This window comes from Pituophis catenifer, unplaced genomic scaffold (assembly GCF_029215685.1).
Source record: "Pituophis catenifer annectens isolate HBS135680 unplaced genomic scaffold, rPitCat1.0.hap2 SCAF_1, whole genome shotgun sequence".
NCBI classification, from domain to species: Eukaryota; Metazoa; Chordata; class Lepidosauria; order Squamata; family Colubridae; genus Pituophis; species Pituophis catenifer.
In genome coordinates this window covers 187,351,464-187,373,289 of record NW_027256881.1, presented here as the reverse complement: position 1 = coordinate 187,373,289, position 21,826 = coordinate 187,351,464, and the positions used below count along the sequence as shown (strand labels likewise).

General features: G+C 37.1%; 1 protein-coding gene across 3 annotated transcripts in view; it reads right to left on the bottom strand.

Annotated features, from left to right (window-relative positions):
- Positions 1-21,826, bottom strand: part of COL5A2 (collagen type V alpha 2 chain) — a 181,874-nt gene that overhangs the window by 37,991 nt on the left and 122,057 nt on the right. For all 3 annotated transcript variants that reach the window (XM_070938023.1, XM_070938874.1, XM_070939503.1), the window contains exons 14-21: positions 21,585-21,638; positions 19,172-19,216; positions 17,572-17,625; positions 16,909-16,953; positions 9,222-9,275; positions 3,199-3,297; positions 1,401-1,445; positions 1,215-1,313 (exon numbers count right to left, since the gene is read on the bottom strand). In XM_070938023.1, the coding sequence (XP_070794124.1) occupies positions 1,215-1,313; positions 1,401-1,445; positions 3,199-3,297; positions 9,222-9,275; positions 16,909-16,953; positions 17,572-17,625; positions 19,172-19,216; positions 21,585-21,638 (495 nt within the window). The remainder of the gene's footprint in view (positions 1-1,214; positions 1,314-1,400; positions 1,446-3,198; positions 3,298-9,221; positions 9,276-16,908; positions 16,954-17,571; positions 17,626-19,171; positions 19,217-21,584; positions 21,639-21,826) is intronic.

Sequence of the window (21,826 nt, the reverse complement as noted above, 5' to 3'; positions counted from 1 at the left end):
ACATTTTTTGTGAATCCATGTCTTGTTCAAAGTTTATTAATGTAGGCCAAATTCATGGTTTCTTCAGCATGGTATAATCTACATCATCTGTTCAATAATATAATCATATGCAGATATGTCAGTCTTGCTCCGTGTAAATAAAGAAGATATGGATTGTTGTCTGCAATCGCTAAATATTAAAAGTTTAAAATGTTGGTTTTCATATTCAAAAAAATTTGCTCATCTCAGTATCAAATTACTCAGTCACTGCTATCTATATAAGAGGCTCCCTTAAATTTGCTTCAAATTTCCAGCCTCGATCTCATGAGCAACCTGGTGGCTTGCAAGTCATAGAAAGTATTTCCCTAAACGTCATGTGATTGTTCTAATAAATAGACCTATTCTTAGTCTGTTGTTCTTAAAGTTACCTCTGTTACTGTTAATAAGAATTCAGTCAAATAATAATTCACTCTCTTGAGGGCCCGATGTGCAGAAAGATGGGACATAAATCAAAATGTAAATAATAAACAAGCTAGCAAGTCAACTGAGAACTGACATTTGTGCCAGAAAAAGAGTTTTTCACTTTGTGAGCAGCTGCTCTTAGATGTTAAATCACACAATGTGATCCAGAGCATCTTTCTGGATATTGCAGTATTTTGAAGTTACTAATAGGCTGTATGTTAGGCTCCTTTGAAACTATTCAAAAATTGGTGAAAAATACAACAGCCTGTTTCTTAACAAATGAAAGCTCCAATAGCCATATAATATCAGTACTACAAGCTTTATTCATTTATTATTTTAGTAGTCTATGGAGATTCTCCATCATCCAGGTCATGATTGTCCCAAAGGTTGTTTTCCAAAAGGCACCTAGACTTTGTTGGGTTTTTTTTAATGTTTCACTTTTTATCCAAGAAGCTTCTTCAGTTCCTCATGAAAGAGCTTCTTGGATAAGAAGCTAAACATTTTCAAAAAAACAAGAAAGTTCAGTTGCCTTTTGTAAAACAATCTTTGGGACATATCGTTCCAGTAGTTTTACTATTGTTACTTTGTTTTTGTACAATTACCACAAATTTTTAATTGGTAATTTAATTTGGTAATAATTACCAAAACGTTTTAACCATGGATGCTTCAATCCTGTTGTTGACTGTCAGGATTATGGTGGGGTATAAAACCCAAAATAAATAAATGTGCATTAAATACAAAATTTTACCATTTCTGATTTTTCAAATCATTACCGTTTGTCCTCGAATGCCAGGAGGACCTGTGCTGCCTTGTGGTCCTGGAGAACCAGGTGGACCTGATAAGCCATGTGGCCCTGAAGTTCCTGGAGATCCCTATGAGATACATTGATGTGGTCAACAGTGTCCATGGAATGGAATATAAAGTCTTAAAAAGAGTATTTGCTTAAGTCAGTCACTTACTGAAGGCCCTTTTGTACCTCTGGAACCATCTGTACCTAAGGCACCCTAAAACAGCACAAAGCAGATATGTGTTAATACAATTTCATCAAATATGGCTATTCCTATGTACCAATTTGACTGAAATATCACATGCAAATGTCAGTTTCTTATGTATCAAGTGATTTAATTTCTGAACAATATAGATTGGAGGCAGCTGTTTAATATCAATTTCAGTTGGTCACAGTCTAGAATTTTGTGGATAGCTATCCTTTGATTTCCATTGAACAACTACCCTAAAACCTTGAACTAAAAATATCAAGAATCTTAAGATTCTGACCTAGCTTCAGGTATTCAAGCTTAGTTAAAAAGGAACAAATTTATTATTAAATAATTTCTCATCAGATAGACTTTGAAAAAGTGTCATGAGAAAAATGCTTAATCATTAAGGTGCCACAAAATCTTTTATTATTTCCACTGAAATATGAATTAAAGATGCTATTTGCTAAAAACTGTCATAAAAAAAGTAATAAGAATTAAATACAACAACCAAGCTTTGTACACATATTGAAGAAATACATTCCAAAAGGTATGTAGGTAAGAGTGCATCTTTCACATAAGATGCTTTAAGGGATACAAGTAGTTCTTGACTTGTGACCATAATTGATCCAGCAATTATGGTCGTAACATATGCTAATTGTTAACTGGAACAATGACCAATATCATTTTATGACAATTTTTTGTGGCAGTGAACATGGTTACTGTAGAGAAAACACAATAGGTGTTTTTTGTTGGCAAATTGAAGTAATTGCTGTTATTTGTCAAAAAAAATGTAAATCATGAACATCTGACCACAAAATGTTGCAAACATCTCTAAATGAAGCAGGTTGCTGAATGTCCAAAACGCAAGGGGGTCAGAACTAATGAAGACCATCAATACCTTCTTTGGGATCCATTGTAACTTCAAACGATCACTAAGCAATGTGTCGGTAAGCAAGGACTATTTGTAAAGTAGATGTTTTAAATATCTATATGTTTCCCAACTTAAATGCAAGCAGTTTCAGCCTTTTGGTACTTGCCTAGTCTGGGGAATTCTTACAGATTTTTGAAAAACTGTAACTTTTAAGCAATTCCTACAAGGTGAAAGAACGTCAGAAAATTTCATCTAGTCTACATTTTAAAACAAACTGATCTATTTCATACTTGTGTGCACAGTAATTTGGATCAGAACACTTATCCTTCAGATTCCCTACTTCTCTAGAATTTGTGATTTAGTTCCAAGCAGAAAATAAACCATATAAAAATGCATCCATATAGAAAGTATCATTAAAAAGCATATAGTATGGAAAGATACAAAGAAAAAGCATATTGGCTGATATATGAATTTCCAGTTAATGCACGTATATCTGACTATCCTAAGCAAAGAAATTATTGTACCATTTCTTGAAGCTACATATTGCAAAAGTAGTTTTTACTAATATTACTATCACAGATGGTCAGAAATTTACTTTTCTGACTATCTGTGACACTGTGACTAGAGTCTAGACACAGAAGACAATATCTCCTGTTTTATCATACAGAGGATATGCTAAGTGATTTCTTTTATAACCTGTGCTTCTGTTTATGTGATTACAACCATCTTTAACTTTTTTTCCAATCCATTTCAGGTTTTGTGTGAATTATTCTCCATATTCTTTTTTGTGAAGACAATGCATAGATTTTTGCATGTGCATGCTATACTTCATCATTTATGAATGATTCCTAGTAGCCAGTCAAGAATGAATAGCTCCAAATGTAATTTATAACAGTTTGAAAAACTTACAGGAAGACCAAACAATCCTGGGGGACCTGGGGCACCCGTTTCTCCTCTTGGTCCTTGAGGACCTTCTGGACCACGTGCACCTGTGGGACCAGCTTCACCCTGAAGTTTCACATTAAAAAAGAAAGTAGAAAATGAAATATTAATACTAACCATTAACTACTACATTAACTACATTAGAGCCTTGTAGTACAGTGGTCTAAAGCACCCTGTTATTAAGACCAGCTGCCTGCAATTACTGCAGGTTCGAATCTTGCCAAGGCTCAAGGTTGACTCAGCCTTCCATCCTTTCTAAGGTAGGTAAATTGAGGACCCAGTTGTGGGGGCAATAAGCTGACTTTGTATAAATATACAAAAAAGAATGAAGGCTATTGCTTAGCACATTGTAAACCGCCCTGAGTCTCCGGAGAAGGGTGGCATATAAATCAAATTTAAAAAAAAAAAATACTAACCATTAAGCCTCTCATTAACGGAAGGTGCTTTTTTTTTTTAAAGAAGTGCTTATTTAGATTTAAAATTGATATAATGCAAGAGTTCCCCCTCCTAGCTATTCTTCATAGTTATCTGAATTGCCTAAGCTCTTCTAAGCGTGATATACAATCTTACCCTGGTGCTAATGCAGTATCAAGTCTATCTGGATTTTTTATAAAGAATGATGGGTTCCCATTTTGTCCTTTAGCACAGAAATAAAGTGTCTTCAGCCCCATCATGTGATCTGATCAAAAATCCATGCAGGCTCACATCTAGTCTCTGAATTCACCATATTAGGTGGAATTTTTTTTTAAAAAAATTTGGGATTATTTTTCATTTTCTGTTGAACTGTGCTGTGCTATTGTTTTATAAAATTATGTTCCTTTTGAACTCAAGGCTTTTCCTTATACAATGAGATAAATAATGTTTTATAATGAAATTAGTGTAATAGAGAAACAAATATTTTATGGCTAGATATGATTACTACTGCTGCAATCTCCTCTTCCTCATCTCCTCCTCCTCCTCCTCCTCCTCCTCCTCATCATCATCATCATCCTCATCATCTTCATCACTTTACTCTCTCTCATTCTCTCTCTCTCTCTCTCTCTCCCTCCCTCCCTCCCTCTCTCTCTTTTGGCTTCTAAAGACCACAGGGAACTGTGGGTATGTGATACCATAATCACATGGGAGGGAGGGAAGAGGAAGCTGAGATAGAACTGATGGCTCTTTTTGAAAAATGACCTTTGCATAGTAAATTGTCTAATTAAAATAGGCATGAGAAAGCCACTGGAGACATTGTAATTAGACATTATTTGACTAAAAAACATATAAAACTACTGTTGTTATTTAGTGTTTTACCATAAAATTTTGGCAGGATGGTATTGGAAGATTCCTGGAGCTACAAAAATGCTCTATCTACTGTATTCATTTACAAATCATGTTAATCACATGCAATTAATAAATAAATTGGAGATAGTGGAAATAGATATTATGGATGTTTGTGGTGATTGTTAATATAATTTAATATAATTCTATTGATCTTTAAAACTGAGGGACTTGCCTCCAATTAAAAGAAAAACAACAGGAAAGTCATGCCTTTCCTTTAGACATTTGTTAAATTTTGGGCTTACTTTATTATACATGTTTAGAGAAATCATTTGATTCACTGAATTACAGCACTGGCAATTAAGTTCTTGTTCAGTGAGAATTGCCAACTGTAAATACATAATGCATCTGTTGGACTGATTAGTTTTATCCTTTCTCTCCAAGGCCATGGTTAACTAATGCTTGCTATGCTGCATAGGATTTCATCATTTCAAGGCACAGAAAACTTCAATTCAACAACTATTATTACACTATTCCACAAAAATATATTCGTACTTCTTTCCTTCAAATTTTGAAGATAAGGAATGTCTAGGAGAAGGGACATAAAGATAATTGAAAGCAAATCCTTGAACTTTAACTATGTGATATAAGTGATCAAATCCTACTACAATTACCAGAAATTTACTTCAGAAATTTAGCCCTTAAAAATTCTCAGAGTCAGCAAAGAAGAATAAAATAAAAGTTTCTTCTCAGCTCATCTACCAGCCTGCTTTACAACACCTCTGGAGTCTTGTTTAACGGTCATAAATAGTGCAATACACAATCTGGGAGGAGTTATAGCTGTAGTCTCATTTCTCATTGTACATTCTCAGGGAACATACTTTACAGCACAAATGCTAGTCTCCTCCAGGTCATAGCTCAAGTTTTGATGACTCCATGAACATATTGTTTCCTTGGTAAGAATACAAAAGTGATTTACATTTCTTTCCTTCCTTTTTTTTTTTTAAAAAAAACCTTCCTCATCCAGTCTATAGCCCTGTAGTTTTCTTGTGTTCTCCCTATATGTTTCTAACAAGAGCTGACTTTGCTTAGGTTTACAAGATTAATTAAGATTTGCCAGGTCTAATGAAGGGACCTCAACTGTATGATGGGCCCATATCAGGGCTTCTCAACCTTGTCAAATTTAAGATATATGGACTTCAACTCCCAGAATCCCCCTGTCAGCATTCCCAAATTCTGAAAGTTGAAGTCCACATGTCTTAAAATTTCTGAGCTTGAGAAACAGTAGTCTAGATAATGGCCAGATTGCCTTTTCTATCACAACTGTTTCTTATGCTCAATGTGCTCAAAGAGTCTGTACTCTGCAAGGAGTAGACACAACACAGCATACCAAATCTGTACACAACTTACGACCACAATTGAGCCCAAAATTTCTGTTGTTAAGTGAGATATTTGTTAAGTAGGTTATGGCCTATTTTATGACTTTTCTTGCCACAGTTGTTAAGAGAATCACTGCAGTTGTTAAGTTACTAACATGGTTATTAAGTGAAACTAGCTTCCCCATTGGCTTTGCTTGTCAGAAGGTTGCGAAAGGTGATCACATGACCCTGGGACAACGGAACCATCATTAATGTGAATCAGCTGCCAACTTTTGATCACATGACCCTGGGGATGCTGCAACGGTCGTTAAGTGTGAAAAACGGTCAAGTCACTTTTTTCAATGATGTTGTAACTTTGGTCATTAAATGAGCTGTTGTAAGTTGAAGACTACCTGTACTTAATTATAACACACACCTTCCCCAACCACAGGGGAAAAGTTACTTTTGAAAAAAGCAGATAGCAACCCTAACTTCACTCTCTCACATGCAAACATTCTACCTAGAGGAAAAGAGAAGATCAGCTAAAGAAATCTGTTAAATAAGACAATTTATTTAGGACAGTTTTTCCCAACCTGCACTTTCAAATGTGTGAGGCCAATAACTCCCCAAATTCCCAGCTAGCAGCACCCCTGGCTGGAAATTTTGGGAACTGCAGTGCCAACCCATGAAAGGTTTTCCAGTGTCAAAGACAGGGAATATTTTTCCTATTCCAATTCTTTTACACTAAATAACCTCTCTCTTCTCAATTTTGTTTAGGCATTGCAGCTGGGAGGAGAGGCATTAACACTGCATGAGAAGTAGACAGTTAATGACACCATATAAATGAGTAATAAATTCTGGCTGTTCTCAGCTTTTCTGCTGTTCATTATTCTGTGGCACCGAATCCAAGGAGCACTGCCAACATCCATTTAAATAGATTGCATTTCCAGCTGTTTCAGCTTCCTAAGGGATGTTGCAACCAGATCTGTGCAAATCAGTAACATCACATTCACAATAGTAAAAAAATAATAATGTTAAAACGAAATATTGGGAAGTAAAGTTAAGTTTATTTCATCTAACTGATTATCTCTACGTGATTTTCTCAGAAACAGGCCTCTTCACTTCGTAACTGGATGTACATGTGATATACTTGCTTGTCCTTGGTTCATGCCTATCTCCCATTTCAAATTACATCCATCCACATCTGGAGCTGCAACAAAATACTTGACTAACAAGCTTTTTGCAGAGTTCTTTTAGAGGGGACTTTAGGGCAATATGCTCACAAAACAATACCCATAGTGGTGGGTTGTCCCATAGAACCGATAGTAAAACTGGAGGGAAGCTCCGCCCACTGACCCTGATGTCATCAAAATGCTTCTGCACATGCACAGCAGAGCATGCACACGCGCGAGTGAAGTGAGCGTGCACGCGCTGCCGCATTGTGAACCAGTAGTAAAGGTAAGTAGAAACCACCCCTGACGCTAATATCTCCTGCTTGACTTCTCCTCCTACTAGTGAAAAAGGCTGCAATACTGATAAGCTATTTGGGGGTCTCAGGGCTAAAAAAAATAAATGCTAAGCAAACAGAATTTTGTCTGAATTCAGGCTTAATCAGTCCTGTACAAGCCAAGTTTCAGAAACTGGTACTAAACTCTTGTTTGAATCTGTAGTTTTAGAAATAAATCAGAATGTGTAGTTTTTCTATAATGTTGACTCTCCCCAAAATTATTCAAAATCCTAGCAAGCAGGAGAATCAATCTAAACCTAGATCATGAGAAATAAATTAACCAAGGGTTCTGTCAATTCTTTCATTTCTACTGAGTACATGTTCCTAAAATTGAGGTTCCTGGTAGAGTTTATTCCTCTTTTCCAAAATCTGAATGTGATAAACTGCTATCATGTCACTCCTAGTCTTTCTTTTTTTCATGTCTAGCTATTCTCCAAAGCACCTGAGGGCATGATAAGAAGCAATGGGTGGAAACTAATCAAGCATGGAAGCAATCTAGAACTTAGGAGAAATTTCCTGACAATTAGAACAATTAATCAGTGGAACAACAACTTGCCTGCAGAAGTTGTGAATGCTTCAAAGCTGGAAGTTTTAAAGAAAAGATTGGACAACCATTTGTCTGAAATTGTATAGGGGTTCCTGCCTGAGCAGAGTGTTGGACTAGAAGACCTTCCAACTCTGTTATTCTGTTAAACAGTTCATGGTTGCAGGAATTGGATATGTCTAGTTTGATGGAAAAAAAAGGACTAGGGGTGACATAGCAGTATTCCAATATCTAAGGGGCTGCCACAAAGAAGAAAGGTCAACCTATTCTCCAAAGCAACTAAAAGTAGGACAAGAAGCAATAGATGGAGACTAATCAAGGGAAGATACAACCTAGAACTAAGGAGGAACTAGGTTGGGATTTCCTGACAGTTAGAACAAATAATCAGTGGACCTGTTCATAACATCAGAGAAATAATTTCTAAACTAAGAGGCTTTAATTATGAGCAATCATATTTCCTACTACCATTCCCACAATGGTAAGTGTCCATGTATGTGCGCCCCCCTTCGAGTCAGTGTTGACTCCTTGGGACTGCCTGGACAAGTTCCTGCAGTTTTCTTCATAAGATTTCAGAAGTGGTTTCCCCTTGCCTATTTCCCAGGGCTGAGAGAGAAGTGACTGACCAAGGTCACCAGTAGTAGGTTTCAAATTTTTTTACTACCGGTTCTGTGGGTATGGCTTGGTAGGCATGGTATGGCTTGGTGGGCGTGGCTTGATGGGCATGGCAGGGGAAGGATACCGTAAAATCTCCATTCCCTCCCCAATCCAGGGGAAGGTTACTGCAAAATCCCCATTTCCTCCTGGTCAGCTGGGATTTAGGAGGCAGAGAATACATGGGGGCGGGGCCAGTCAGAATTTTTACTACCGGTTCTCCAAACTACTCAAAATTTTCGTTACCGGTTCTCCAGAACTGGTCAGAACCTGCTGAAACCCACCTCTGAAGGTCATCCACCTGGCTTTGCCTCTAAAATGGGATTAGAATTCACAATCTCCTGCTTTGTAATCTGGTGCCTTAATCACTACCCCAAACTGGCTCTTTTACCAGTTGCATGAAGATAAAGTGTCCTACAAGTTAAGCTCTGTTCCTGATATCTATATGGACATATATATCTTGTTAGCAACAATATTGAGAAGATATATCATTAACTTCTCCAAGTTTTTAGAAGTCTCTGCCTAGCCTGGATTTCCTCTTGATTTTCTATTCAAGTACTAAGTAAATCCATTTGAGAATGGTTCTTGAGCTGAGGCTGACCAAGGGCTACCATCTAACTGTACATTCCATCACTGATTAATAAAGTTTTTTTCAAAAAAAACTACTTACCTTCATGCCAGGTATGCCAGGAAAACCTGATGAACCAACTATACCGAGAGGACCCTATAAAGAAGAGATGTTGAGGATCAATGAGAAATACTCTAAATATTCTTGCAAGAGCATGAATTAAAACAGGTTTTCAGTGTGGAAGGGAGCTTTAAGGAGCAACATACTGATATATAGAAATAAAATGTTTATTTCATGCACACCTTTCTCATGGAAAAGTAATCATAAGATTTTTGACTATAATTTTATTACTAATATTTAACAATGGAATGGAATGGAATATTGTTTCATGCCAGGAAATGTTCAGTGGACATTTGGAATGATTAGCCTCAGGTCAGATGTGAGTAACATTTTCATTGGATTCTTTTTTCACATTTCTTTATGAATGAATGTGGGACAAAGTGAAACTGACAGATCTTTCTGCTAAGGGTTTAACTCATATCTGCAGTATTGGATCAGGATTTTCACCTATTTTTATCAGACTAATTCCTGATCTTTGAACAACCAGGCACACAGAAAGGACAGTCTGACTGCTTCCATTGCAGCTTCCAAATTTGGGTGATAAAGAAAGAAAGTAAGCATTTTTCCTGTTAATTTCTGTAAAATAACTTGACAATATTTTCCAATTTATTTATGGGCAAAACAGAAAAATGTGAATATAGATATAGATATAGATATAGATATAGATATAGATATAGATATAGATATAGATATAGATAGATAGATAGATAGATAGATAGATAGATAGATAGATAGATAGATAGATAGATAGATAGGGTGTGTATGTGTGTGTGTGTGTGTGTGTGTGTGTGTGTGTGTGTGTGTGTGGGTGTGTGTTTTCTGAGGTTTTCGCGGGTGTTTGTATGTAGGTCTTTGGTTATTCGGGTTTTCTCCTGCGTAAAATTGGAAGTGTCTTGGCATAATATAAATATATATTAATGGTTGTAGAAGAAAGTGAAAATGGCAGATTTATCTACCCCGATCCTGTTCTCTCAGGATAACAACAAATGAAAACTTAGATTTTGAACATTAATGCTTTCCACTTTTGAACATTAATGCTTTCCACTTCAGTCTAACAAATAGTCACTTCTGTATAAAATAATACTAATAATAATAAAAGTGAAGGCTATATAACTTAACTAATCTCAAGACTAATCTCAAGACAGTGAAAGTCCCAAAGGCACAGATTATAATGCAGAGTTTCAAAGAAATAAGAAAGCATTAAGGGAGAAAACCCTGAAGGGGATTTATACAGCATGCCATCACATAGTTTGATAGTATAAAGCAATAGCAATAGCACTTAGACTTATATACCACTTCACAGTGCTTTATAGTCCTTTCTAAGCAGTTTATAGAGTCAGCATATTACCCCCAACAATCTGGTTCCTCATTTTACTGACCTCGGAAGGATGGAAGACTGAGTCAACCTTGAGCCAATGAGAATTGAACTGCTGAACTGCTGGCAGTTAGCAGTCAGCAGAATTAGCCTGCAATACTACCCTGCAATACAATACTAGCCTGAAATACTACATTCTAACCACTATGCCACCAAGGCTCAAAGCTAAAGCTGTTTTGTTTTTTGTTTTCCCTTTAACCAAGAGCTGGTGCAGGAGAGGTATATTAGGATTTTACTTTGAGCAGTTTTGTCCCTTGGCCATGCCATGGTTTTAAGCAACTTTGAAAAAATGATGATGAATACTTTCTGCAAATGGTTGAAAGTCTGTGTTGCTGCCAAAGAATTCCTCTATGTGGTTACAGGAAAAGAGAGTATTCTAATCTGGATCATTGCAGAGCAAATCTCTCTTCCTTATGATAAAATTCTAATATTCTCCCTAACTTTCATGCCAGTTAATGGTTTAAAGGCCAGACATATTACATCCAATTTAACCCAAGTGGTATTCTTTTGTTGTTTTTCTGCTAATTTTGATTCACTTTAGACAAAACGCTTTTGGCAGCAACAGAGCAACACACAAATATGTTTGTCTTCTACTCTAAGATGCTTTAGTGGAGCTCTACTATTACTGCTTAGTAAACTGTAACAATTAAGCTCAGCGGCCAGTGTTTGAAGTATGGAATCTTCAAAGTTGGGAGCTGAGTCAGCTGAGACATCTGCCAGTTTCACTTTTTCCCACATTGAAAAAAATATATATTCTATATTTATTCATAAAGAAATGTGAAAAAAGAATCCAATGAAAAATGTTACCTATTTCTGACCTGAGGCTACTGATGCATTCCCTATACAAGTTAAAAGGAGACAGAATTTGATTGACCATTCACTTTAAATATTTCACTTTCTCAAAATAGACCTGGGGACTTTGAATTTCATAGTGCTTGAATGTCAGTGCAAGTCAAGTTGCGGAGAGGCAGAACAAATCTTTAGTACTGTTCAATGCTTGCAAAGCAGCTACAAAGTTCCATCCAAAGATCAGAGCAGAGTTGTAACACAAAATGTCACATTCCATGTTGTCTTGAATGAAGAATCGGACATCAGAGTCATTAGCAGAAATTATTATTACTGTATATCGCTTCCAAGACAATGTAGTCCATGGACAATAATCAAACATATACATCATACTAGCCACCTAACTTGAATATAAGTATTGAACAGAGTCTGTGCCACTGTTCATTTCTTCTACAGAAAAGAAGAATATCCTTTTTTAGAATAAAATAAAATTGCAATAGTGGTGAATATCTGTAGCTCAGCTGTAGGATGAGGGTGAAGGTTCATTCTCCAAGATTGTGGGTTGGTTACTGAATGTTTCGTTACCAGGCTAGGTAACATCTTCAGCAGAGTTTAGGGGATGTCAATGTCAATGTTCTGTTTATAAGGGCTTCAGGTGTGAGTGTGTCAAGTGGGGGTTTTGTGATGGGTCAGCTGTGAGTCATCAGTAAATCTTGTGATGGGTCTTGTGATAAGGAGATTACCTCAGGTCAGGGTCATTGGGAGGTGAATTGCTGGTGAGGGGATTGGTTGAAGGTTAGTGCTGTCTCTGGTTGACTATGCAGTTGATTTGGATGCTGAAGAGTTCATAGGCTGGTTGTAGGTCAAAGTGTCTGTTGGTGGAATTTCTTGTGGAGTGCCAGGCTTATATGAACTCATGAGTGTGGTGGGTGGTAGCATGGCCGATAATTTTTGTGTTGCTCCAGTTGAACTGGTGCTGGTGTGGGACTAGATGAAAGATTTGGGATCGTAGCATTTGATTGCCAGCCGGTGTTTGTGGATCCTGGTTTTTAATTGACATGATGTTTGTCCCACGTAGAACTGGTTGCAATGGCTACAGTTGATTTTGTAGATTACATTGTTTCTTTTATCCTTCTGTATTTTGTCTCTGGTTCTGGATTATTCCTGGAATGTTTTATCTGGTGCATAAGCTCTCAGTGTCCATACAAGCAACAAATGATCATAATCATAAAATACAATCATAATAAATCATAAGATACAACACTCATTGATAGTCATAGGATATTAAATAAACAAACAGCATAAATCATAATAGGATACTAAATAAAGGCAACATAAATCCTGAAATACAAACAATGAAGTTATATGACTATAATTAGGTAATAGGAAATAGGAAAGATGAAAAGATAATAGCTAATATGGCCCTACTAGGTGGTTTGACATCCTAGGGCATAGACAGTGTTGTAGGAATTAGTTGTTTATTTTTTATTATTATTATATTTTTATTGTTAAAGAATAACAAAAAGGAAAAAAAATCAATACAAAAATCAATAGTAAGGAAAGAAAAAAATTTTTTCCCCCAACGTGCTATACAAACGGAAAGGAAGTTTTAGGAAATTGAAGTCTTCAATTAGTTGTTTAGCAGAGTGTTTAGCAGGGGCAGATAGTCCTATGTAGGTCCACTCTTCTGTCTTCCAAGTAGTGGAAAGATTTCTATTTGGGTTGTATAATGCTTTTTGTGTGTTTGGCTATTCTGAACAGTTAGATTGCTTAAGCAATCTCTGGACAGTGTTGTGCTGCAATAATAAACTTTTCCAAATCCTTTCAAATGTTCACTAGTCCCCTGTGATTTCTTTTTCTTTTCCTTGGCTGACTGGGCTCTTCTTGAAGAACAAGATGCATATTCCAGTATAAAATATTGTCCGGAGTAAAGGATGTGTCTCCTGGCAATCTTAATAAGAAGAATGATCTATTCCAGAAATTATTGACTATGGGAAAATTATTTGGTTTCTGGCCTTGTATTGGATTTTATTCAAAGCATCCCTGCAAAATCTCATCTTCTTTCAAGTTATTAGCCATTTGTGTCTTCCTTTAGAAAGTTGGAGGCAAAAGAACACAATCCACACACAAAGGAGAGTTGCAGAAAGACAAAGGATTTGGGAGAATAACAATAATGAAATCTCAAAAGGGAAATGAAAAAACAGAAACAACACGGCAAATGTCGCCGATTGGGTGCCAAATTAGATAAAACGCTGTTCTTTGGTTGAACCCTGTTGCCTCTAGTCAGGACAGATTCCTAATCTAGATCAAGAACATCTTACCAGGGAAGGGAGGTTTAATTTATTCTCCTTCATTTTTCTACTGAGATTTACACACTTTCACACCGAAAAGAATACATTTTGTAGCAAGATTAAAGATAGGCTTGACTTGAATCCTAATGTTTGGTTGTGTGTTTCAATCACCCGAATCATATACGGGTAACATTCATGGCAGGGATAGGGTGCAATGTTTGATTATGCTTTTTTTATATATTAACAATGAAATCCATTTTTCACCTCTGGATGCTGCCATGACCAAAATATCTGGACACAACTTGAGCACAATGGAGAAATACAGTAGATCTAGGGGAATATTTTTCAATCTTGGCAACTTGATGATGTCTATCTTTAACTCCCGGAATTCCATGCTGGGGAATTCAGGGAGTAGAAGCCCACACATCTTCAAGTTTCAAGATTGAGAAACATCTATCTAGGGAAAGTCCAGGATTTGCAGTGATTTATCAAAAAGTCAGGTTTTGGAGGGGGTGGAATTAGGGTTAGAAATTGGATTTTCTGTTGGGAAAAGATGAGGAAACAGAAAAACAGTTTGAATAGAGAAAAGCCACAGGAAATCAAACAATTATTTTTTTTATTGTGATGTTGTGTTTCCTTATGTTCAAATTACCTTTGCTTCAAATTTCCCAATCATTCTCTTATTTTAATAGTAATTCATGTATTAACGTACACTTTCTTCTACTGACATTATTGTTCAGTGACAATATGACTCAATCTATCCAACACATTTAGGTTTTTTTCCTGATCTTGTGAAAACATATGGCACATTTCTGCACACTGGTTGTCAGGCTCACTCTGCTTCAGCCAGCTCTGGAGACAGATGAAAGGAGATTTAATTTGGAATTATGTAGTGCTAATGGTTATCAGCCATGTATATATATGTGCATATTTACGTACATATTTTAATTTTTGTGATGTTTTAGTCTACTATATATTTCCTTCTTTTTGCCATTTAAAATTCTTTCACAAACTATCTCTTATTGTTATCTTATGATTTATCACATGTTTGTATGATTAATGAGTGTAACTATGACTTATCATTTTGATCTTATGATCTATGATTTATCATTTTGTTGTTTGAATGTACATTGAGAGCTTATGCATCAGTGTCAAATTCCTTGTGTGTTCAATCACACTTGGCTAATAAAGAATATTCTACTCTACTCTACTCTACTCTACTCTACTCTACTCTACTCTACTCTAATCTACTCTACTCTACTCTACTCTACTCTACTCTACTCTACTCTACTCTACTCTACTCTAAAGAATAGTCTATTCTATAAAATAATAGCTGTTAAATTAATGTTATTGATTCATTAACCTGGTCAAATCCATTCTGGACATAATCCACAACATATTAACTTGGAAGGCAGAAAGGAGGGAAGAAAGTTCTAAGTTTCGTGCTTGCTGAATGGCTGCTTGAAAGTGTTCCACAATTTTTTTTAAAATGCAGCTTTCATCACATTGCAAGCTTTCTACTGGTTATCTGAAATTCAATCTGAACTCTATATTACATCTAAAGTGGATCAGGTCCTTACAATGCAGTGATGACAACGCTCATAATGCACCCATGTTCACCCACACCCATGCACATGCAGAAAGGATTCCTTTGGTCATCAAGCTTTTTAGAATTGTCCACTGGCAACGACTGAGGAGGCCTCGCTATGGCGTGATGAGACAATTTTGGAAAGGGAATTGAGTATACAGAGTGGCTCACATTTGAAGACTTAATTGCCTTGTGGGGTTGGATGTCTCTTGAAGAGAAATTTCAATACACGAGAAGGCATAGTCCTTTCTTCTCTAAGGATGTATTTTTCCCCAACTGTCTCCCTGCACGCAGCAATTATGGCTTTAAAAATTGTCCACTGCTGCCAATAAAAACTTCTTAAAAGCCTAGTTGTTTTAGACAACTAGACAGCTGTGGGCCAGATGGAAACAGCCCTCAATGTTACATCTGGTCTATGAGGATTTATCTAGAGTGAAGAAGTGGGTTGAATTAATACAAGAGTAAAGTAAGTACATTCCACTAAACGTTTCTTCTCCGTCAGGAAGAAGCAACAGTATGTATGAGTTGAGTTTGTTTAAACATTTCCAGAAAGCAACTAGTGAACGCTAAAGGTGTTCTCCTCTTTTTCTCCACAACACCGACCCTCTGAGGTGAGTTGGGCTGAGAGAGCCAGCACCTTCACCACTACATCAAATTGGCTCTTTCTTTTCCTGCTACTTCACAAATAAGTAAATAAATAAATAAATAATCCAGGTTGAACATGTTATAGGTTTTGACCCTGAATTTGGCTGGTCAACAGTTCCTGATGCCTGCAAAGGTGTCCCATAAACTGTTTTATCTAAGATACTATTTGTGCAACTACTGAACACACATAGAAATTGTTTTGCCATAAAATGTAGTTAGCAGTTTGCTTGTTTGTTGTCTTGTTTATGCAAGAAATAAGGTGGTTACTTAGTTTTCCTCCTTTCTTTTCTGCATTTCTGAACTAAAAAAATAAATTTAAAATTCTACACTTTTTTTTTTTTTGCAAACTTTGGTAACTCTTTTACCATTATATTTAATCTCCACTACCTGTACAAAAAGCTCTAAAAGAATATTTAAAGGACATCTTAGATATGTTTCTATGTATTTACAGATGGTAGTAGAGTAAGTGTAGGTTAGGGTTCTCCAACATGTTCAATACTATTGTCACACACACACCAAGGTTTAATTGCCTAATTGTTTAATTGTGATCCATTGCCTTTGTTGTTGTTGTTATTTATGGTACTATTAGTTAAAATAATATTATTTTCTTATTTTCTCATATTTAATGTTTGGAGTTGAACAAAAGGAAGGAAGGGAGGGAGGGAGGGAGGGAGGAAGGAAGGAAGGAAGGAAGGAAGGAAGGAAGGAAGGAAGGAAGGAAGGAAGGAAGGATGGATTTTATCTTTTTCCCCACCGCAAATCTATAAGATACTTTGCACTGGGAGAGAGTGATTAGCCCAATGTCACCCAGTAAATACCATAGTGGATACTGAAATCCAGGTTTTGCAGTCCGAGACCAATAGTAAATAGTTCTGTTTTGCTGAGAGCATGGTTCTGTAAAATATCTTAATAAATTATGACGTTATGAATTGCAAATCTGTCAAATCCACGTAATGAAAATGAGGATTCCAAAGAGATACTTACCGCTGGTCCTGGTTTCCCAGGCATACCATGTGAACCACGAGCCCCCTAAGAGAAAAAGAAATAAAATTACAAGGTAGAAGTTTGATTATATAACCATGATTTCCAACGGGACATTGATTGCTACAAGGGATATCAAAGAAATATGCCACCAGTTTCTATTAGGAACAGAGAGGCTCCATCACTGCACATGTAACTCAAGACAGAGGTTGATTTCTCATTGATTACAAAGTCTTCTTGCAGGGAAGACTGAAGTTGTAAGCACATTTCCTTGGAAATAACTTGGCATAGAAAAGTCATCCCCTGTTATTTTCTTAACTACTTCAGGGGAAAGTGTTTTTTTTTTTTAACAGAACAGAAGTAGTCTTCTTCCTCAATGTGGTTCAGATTATTTTCAGCTGCTACTAACATATAGGTCTGCACTGATAATTGCTGTTCTCTTTCTACATGAGGGGTCTAAAAAGCCATTAGAAATCCCCAATGCTTTTTAGTTGCTTTCTAGTGCAATTGGCCAAAACTGAGTGTTTCCAAAATTAGCTATTAACTAGAAGTCAGATTTAAAGTGATCAGCAAGCAAAGAGATATTTAAATCAGGATGGCTTAACAAGCTGCTTCAACAATTACACTGGCTTTATATACGTTATTGTACAAAAAACAGTTACTTACTGGAACGCCCTGTGGTCCAATTCGACCTCTTTCTCCTGCCATCCCTCGGGGACCCTGGAGTCAATAATACCAAAAGAAAAAGATATTAGTCCAAAGTTAAATAGGAAGTGGAGATCATCTGCTTGTAATTCTCCCCAACTGTATGACTGACCTATAATTTCCTTTATCCACCCCAAAACAAATATTATCTGGGCAGTCAGCATAAAAAGAATAAAAGTTCAGTGAATCTTAGGTAAACATACAGACGCACCCAAGCAGTTCAGGAAATCGAATTTAAAACATCTTTTAAACAAGACAGAAGCATTATGAAGTAAACATGTTGTGTCGAACATTTTTTTCTATGAAAGGAGCAGCTAGGGAGATGCAAAGAAAATTGCTTAATAGATGCCTACACTAAGAATACTCTTCTGAGGCAATATATAACACGTATGGCATCTCCAATTTGGTGTTAATTATTAGGCAGGTGCATAAAGGATGAGACAATCTATCGTCATCCTATCATGACATCCAGTTTCAATTAAATGCAATTAATGTGAAAGAAAGAGCAGATACAGGGAAAAGCAGAGTCAATCACCATTTAAGGTCAATGATGACAGAAGAGGTATAATACATTAAAAATTATAATACAATATAGAGGCATAATATAAGACCAGATAATGTATCTGCTTTCCCTATAGCAGGGGGATCAAACTCAAGGTCCGTGGGCCGAATCTGGCCTATAAGGCGCTTAGATCTGGTCCACTGGGCCACCCTGAAACAGCAAAGGATTGGCCCGCGGTGCCTCTGCCAGCAAAAACAGAGCTTGGAAGGGCCACGCACAGCCATTCCAGGCTTCATTTTCAGCCGCGACGGCCTCCTGCAGCCCTCTGCCAGTGAAAATGGAGCTTGGTGACCCCCCCCCCCCGCCCCAAAGCATTGTTTTCACTGGTAGATGGTTGCAGGAAGCCGTCGCAGCAGAAAATGGGGTCCAGGAGCCCGTTTTTGCTGGCAGAGCACTTGAGCCACCACAGGCACCCCTGACACAAGTGAAGTCATGCTGGCCACGCCCCCTGGCCAGGCCCCCCGAGGTCAAACACAACCTTGATGCAGCTCTCAATGAAATCGAGTTTGACACCTCTGCCCTATAGCAACAATGGTCATGGATGAAACTGAGGGAGACTTGAGTTCATAGAAAAAAGTTCTTCCCCTGGTATATGGAAAGCAAGTTATGTTGTCTTTGTTTTTTAAAAAACAAAAACAAAATCTCCTTGCATTCTCTCAGTTACTACTACTTCAAGGCCCAATCTGTCTGATTGTCTCTGTAGAAAATAAATTACTAGTATAGCTTCTGTAGTAATTAACTTTTTCCACATTAAAAAAAAACATCACCCCTTTGCTCAGTTTTCTTACAGTTTGGATGGCAGCTGGTATAGATTGCCATCCCAACTAATTTTATGACCCTGGGGTCTAACACGAGAGCAACTGAACAAGAGAGCTGAATGAAGAAATAAAATGGATTAAGATATTTTGTCAATAATTAGACTAAAACTATAGTTATACAATAATAACAAAAACTACAGGAGGGAAAAAAGAAAATAATTGTGAATAATGATACACTCACCATAGGACCTGTTGCACCCATCTGCCCTGATGGACCTGATTCACCCTATACATTGAGTGGGGAAAAAAATAGTTTATTCAAACTTAGGGGCCCACATTTCAGCAACAAAGCAAAAAGCAAAATACACCTTGCAATAATCCCTCATCGTATAATGAAATTAAAATGTAATATATACCCCAAATAGAAATGGGTTGTTGTTTTTTCCGGTGAGACTGGTCTATCAGGGCAACCTGGTCTACCCAAATGTGGGACGGAGCATACTGCTTCTGCTTTTGCCTTTCAGCCCCAATCCAGGAGCCTTCACAGGCAGTCGCTTTAGCAACAAACTATTTTTGTGTTGGATTTATTTGTCGGTAAAATACAAATTCTTCCAAATAGAAGATAGTTGGAAATTATTCCAAGCGAAATATCAGATATTTGTGAGGTTTTGTCATATCATTTTGATGGCTTCTCCTTCTTCGTCTACTGATCCTTCAATGACATCTTCTAACATATACATGAAATGTATTGTTCAAACTAGATGGCCTTGTGAGAGTGAGGGATTCTTGAGGACAAATTTAAATATCTTAGAAGGGATGGTTCCTTCTTCTCAGGAATTTATTCCATCCCAATTCTTTTCAAATGGAAGGTTATATTTTTAAAAGGTATCCACTGTTGCCAATGAAAACTTTTTAAAAGCCTAGTTATTCCAAAGGCTAGACAGCTGTGGACCAGATGAAAATGGCTCTTAATGTTACATCTTCATTCTGCTAGTATTTCTCATGTGTGAATTTCATCTAACCTTGCAACATTGAGAGTAGCCTTCTGTGCGTTTCTCTATAATATTTTTGTCACCTAGCTACATGCAAATTTTGATGAAACTCTTAACATATAGCTCTTTCTGGCTTTATCTAGATTAAAGAAAGCAGTTAAATTAACATAAGGATAAAGTAAATCTATCACACTAAAACTTTCTTCTTCATCAGGAAGAAGTAACAATATGCATGAATTGAGTTTATTTAAATCCAATTTTAACCCTCCTAGAACTACTTCTATTGAATAGAACCAATAATGCTCAATATTGTCATTTTGTCTATTGCTAAACATAAAGAACTCAAGGATCTTGTCTGATTGGCTACTTGTTATTTACTTGTTTTATTTATTTACAACATCTATATAGTTTATTTATTTTATTTATTTATTTTATTAAATTTCTATACTACCCTTCTCCCGAAGGACTCAGGGCGGTGAACAGCCACAAGATAAAACACATAAATACAAAAATTTAAAATAGATTAAAAAAGAATTAAATAATTTGGCTGAATTTAAAATACCCCATAATTTAAAACAAATTAAAATTTACATTTAAAAAGGGGAGAAGATTTAGGCCAGGTCAGCTTGATGAAATAAAAAAGTCTTAAGCGTGCGGCGGAAGGTGCGCAGATCCGGGATCCTCCGTATCTCCGGGGGGAGCTTGTTCCAGATCATAGGTGCCCCCACAGAAAAGGCTGTCCCCCTAGGGGCCACCAGTCGACATTGTTTGGCCGACGGCACCCGGAGGAGCCCCTCTCTATGGGAGCGTACTGGCCGGTGGGAGGCTATTGGTTGTAGCAGGCGGTCCCGTAGATAACCAGGTCCTAAGCCATGGAGCGCTTTAAAGGTGATAACCAGAACCTTAAAGCATACTCGGAAGACCACCGGGAGCCAGTGCAGCTCACACAGGAGAGGTATTACATGGGAACTCCACATCGCTCCCATAATCACCCGCGCGGCCGCACTCTGCACCAGTTGGAGCCTCCGAGTGCACCTCAAGGGGAGCCCCATGTAGAGAGCGTTACAATAGTCCAGATGAGAGGTGATGAGGGCATGAGTGACTGTGTGTAGAGAGTCCCGATCTAGAAAGGGACGCAACTGGCGGATCAGGCGAACCTGATGAAAAATCCTCCCCGTCACGGCCGTCAAGTGCTCTTCTAAAGACAGCCGTGAATCCAGGAGGATGCCCAAGTTGCGAGCCCTTTCCGTGGGGGCCAATGATTCGCCCCCAATAATCAGCGATGGCACCAGCTGACTATATCGGGACGTCGGAAACCACAGCCACTCAGTCTTGGATGGTTGTCCATATTTCAACCAACTCTGAGTGACTTCTAGTGAATACTTGTTTTTTCTCTCTCTACCCTTACTACAGCATAAGTAAGTAAGTAACTACATGATAAAACCAGGGTCTTTTTTTTGGCTCTAAACTTAGCTGCTTGCATGATTTATGCCATTTCTGAATAATAATTATTTTTGACATACTTTTTTGCAAACACATCATGCATCATGATATGAGGTTTCTTCCATAACTTCTCTAAAAGTATACAGTGCATCTCATAACAAGTTGAAGCAATAGAACAATACTATTTTACTACATGGCAAAAAAAAGTACAAAATTTACCTTAGATCCATGGGCTCCAAGTTCACCTTTAGGGCCATCAAGTCCTTTCTCTCCCTGTGATGTAAATATAAATCCACTCAGCAATTGCAGTGGCATATAAATCCAGTAAAAAACAACAACAGACAAATAATTTTGAAGCCATATTCACCGAATAAAGTGAAAAAAAAGAATCAAAGATTTTTTTTTAATTGCAAAAGAACACATGTCAACTCTTTCATTAAGAAAGAAGATATATTCACACT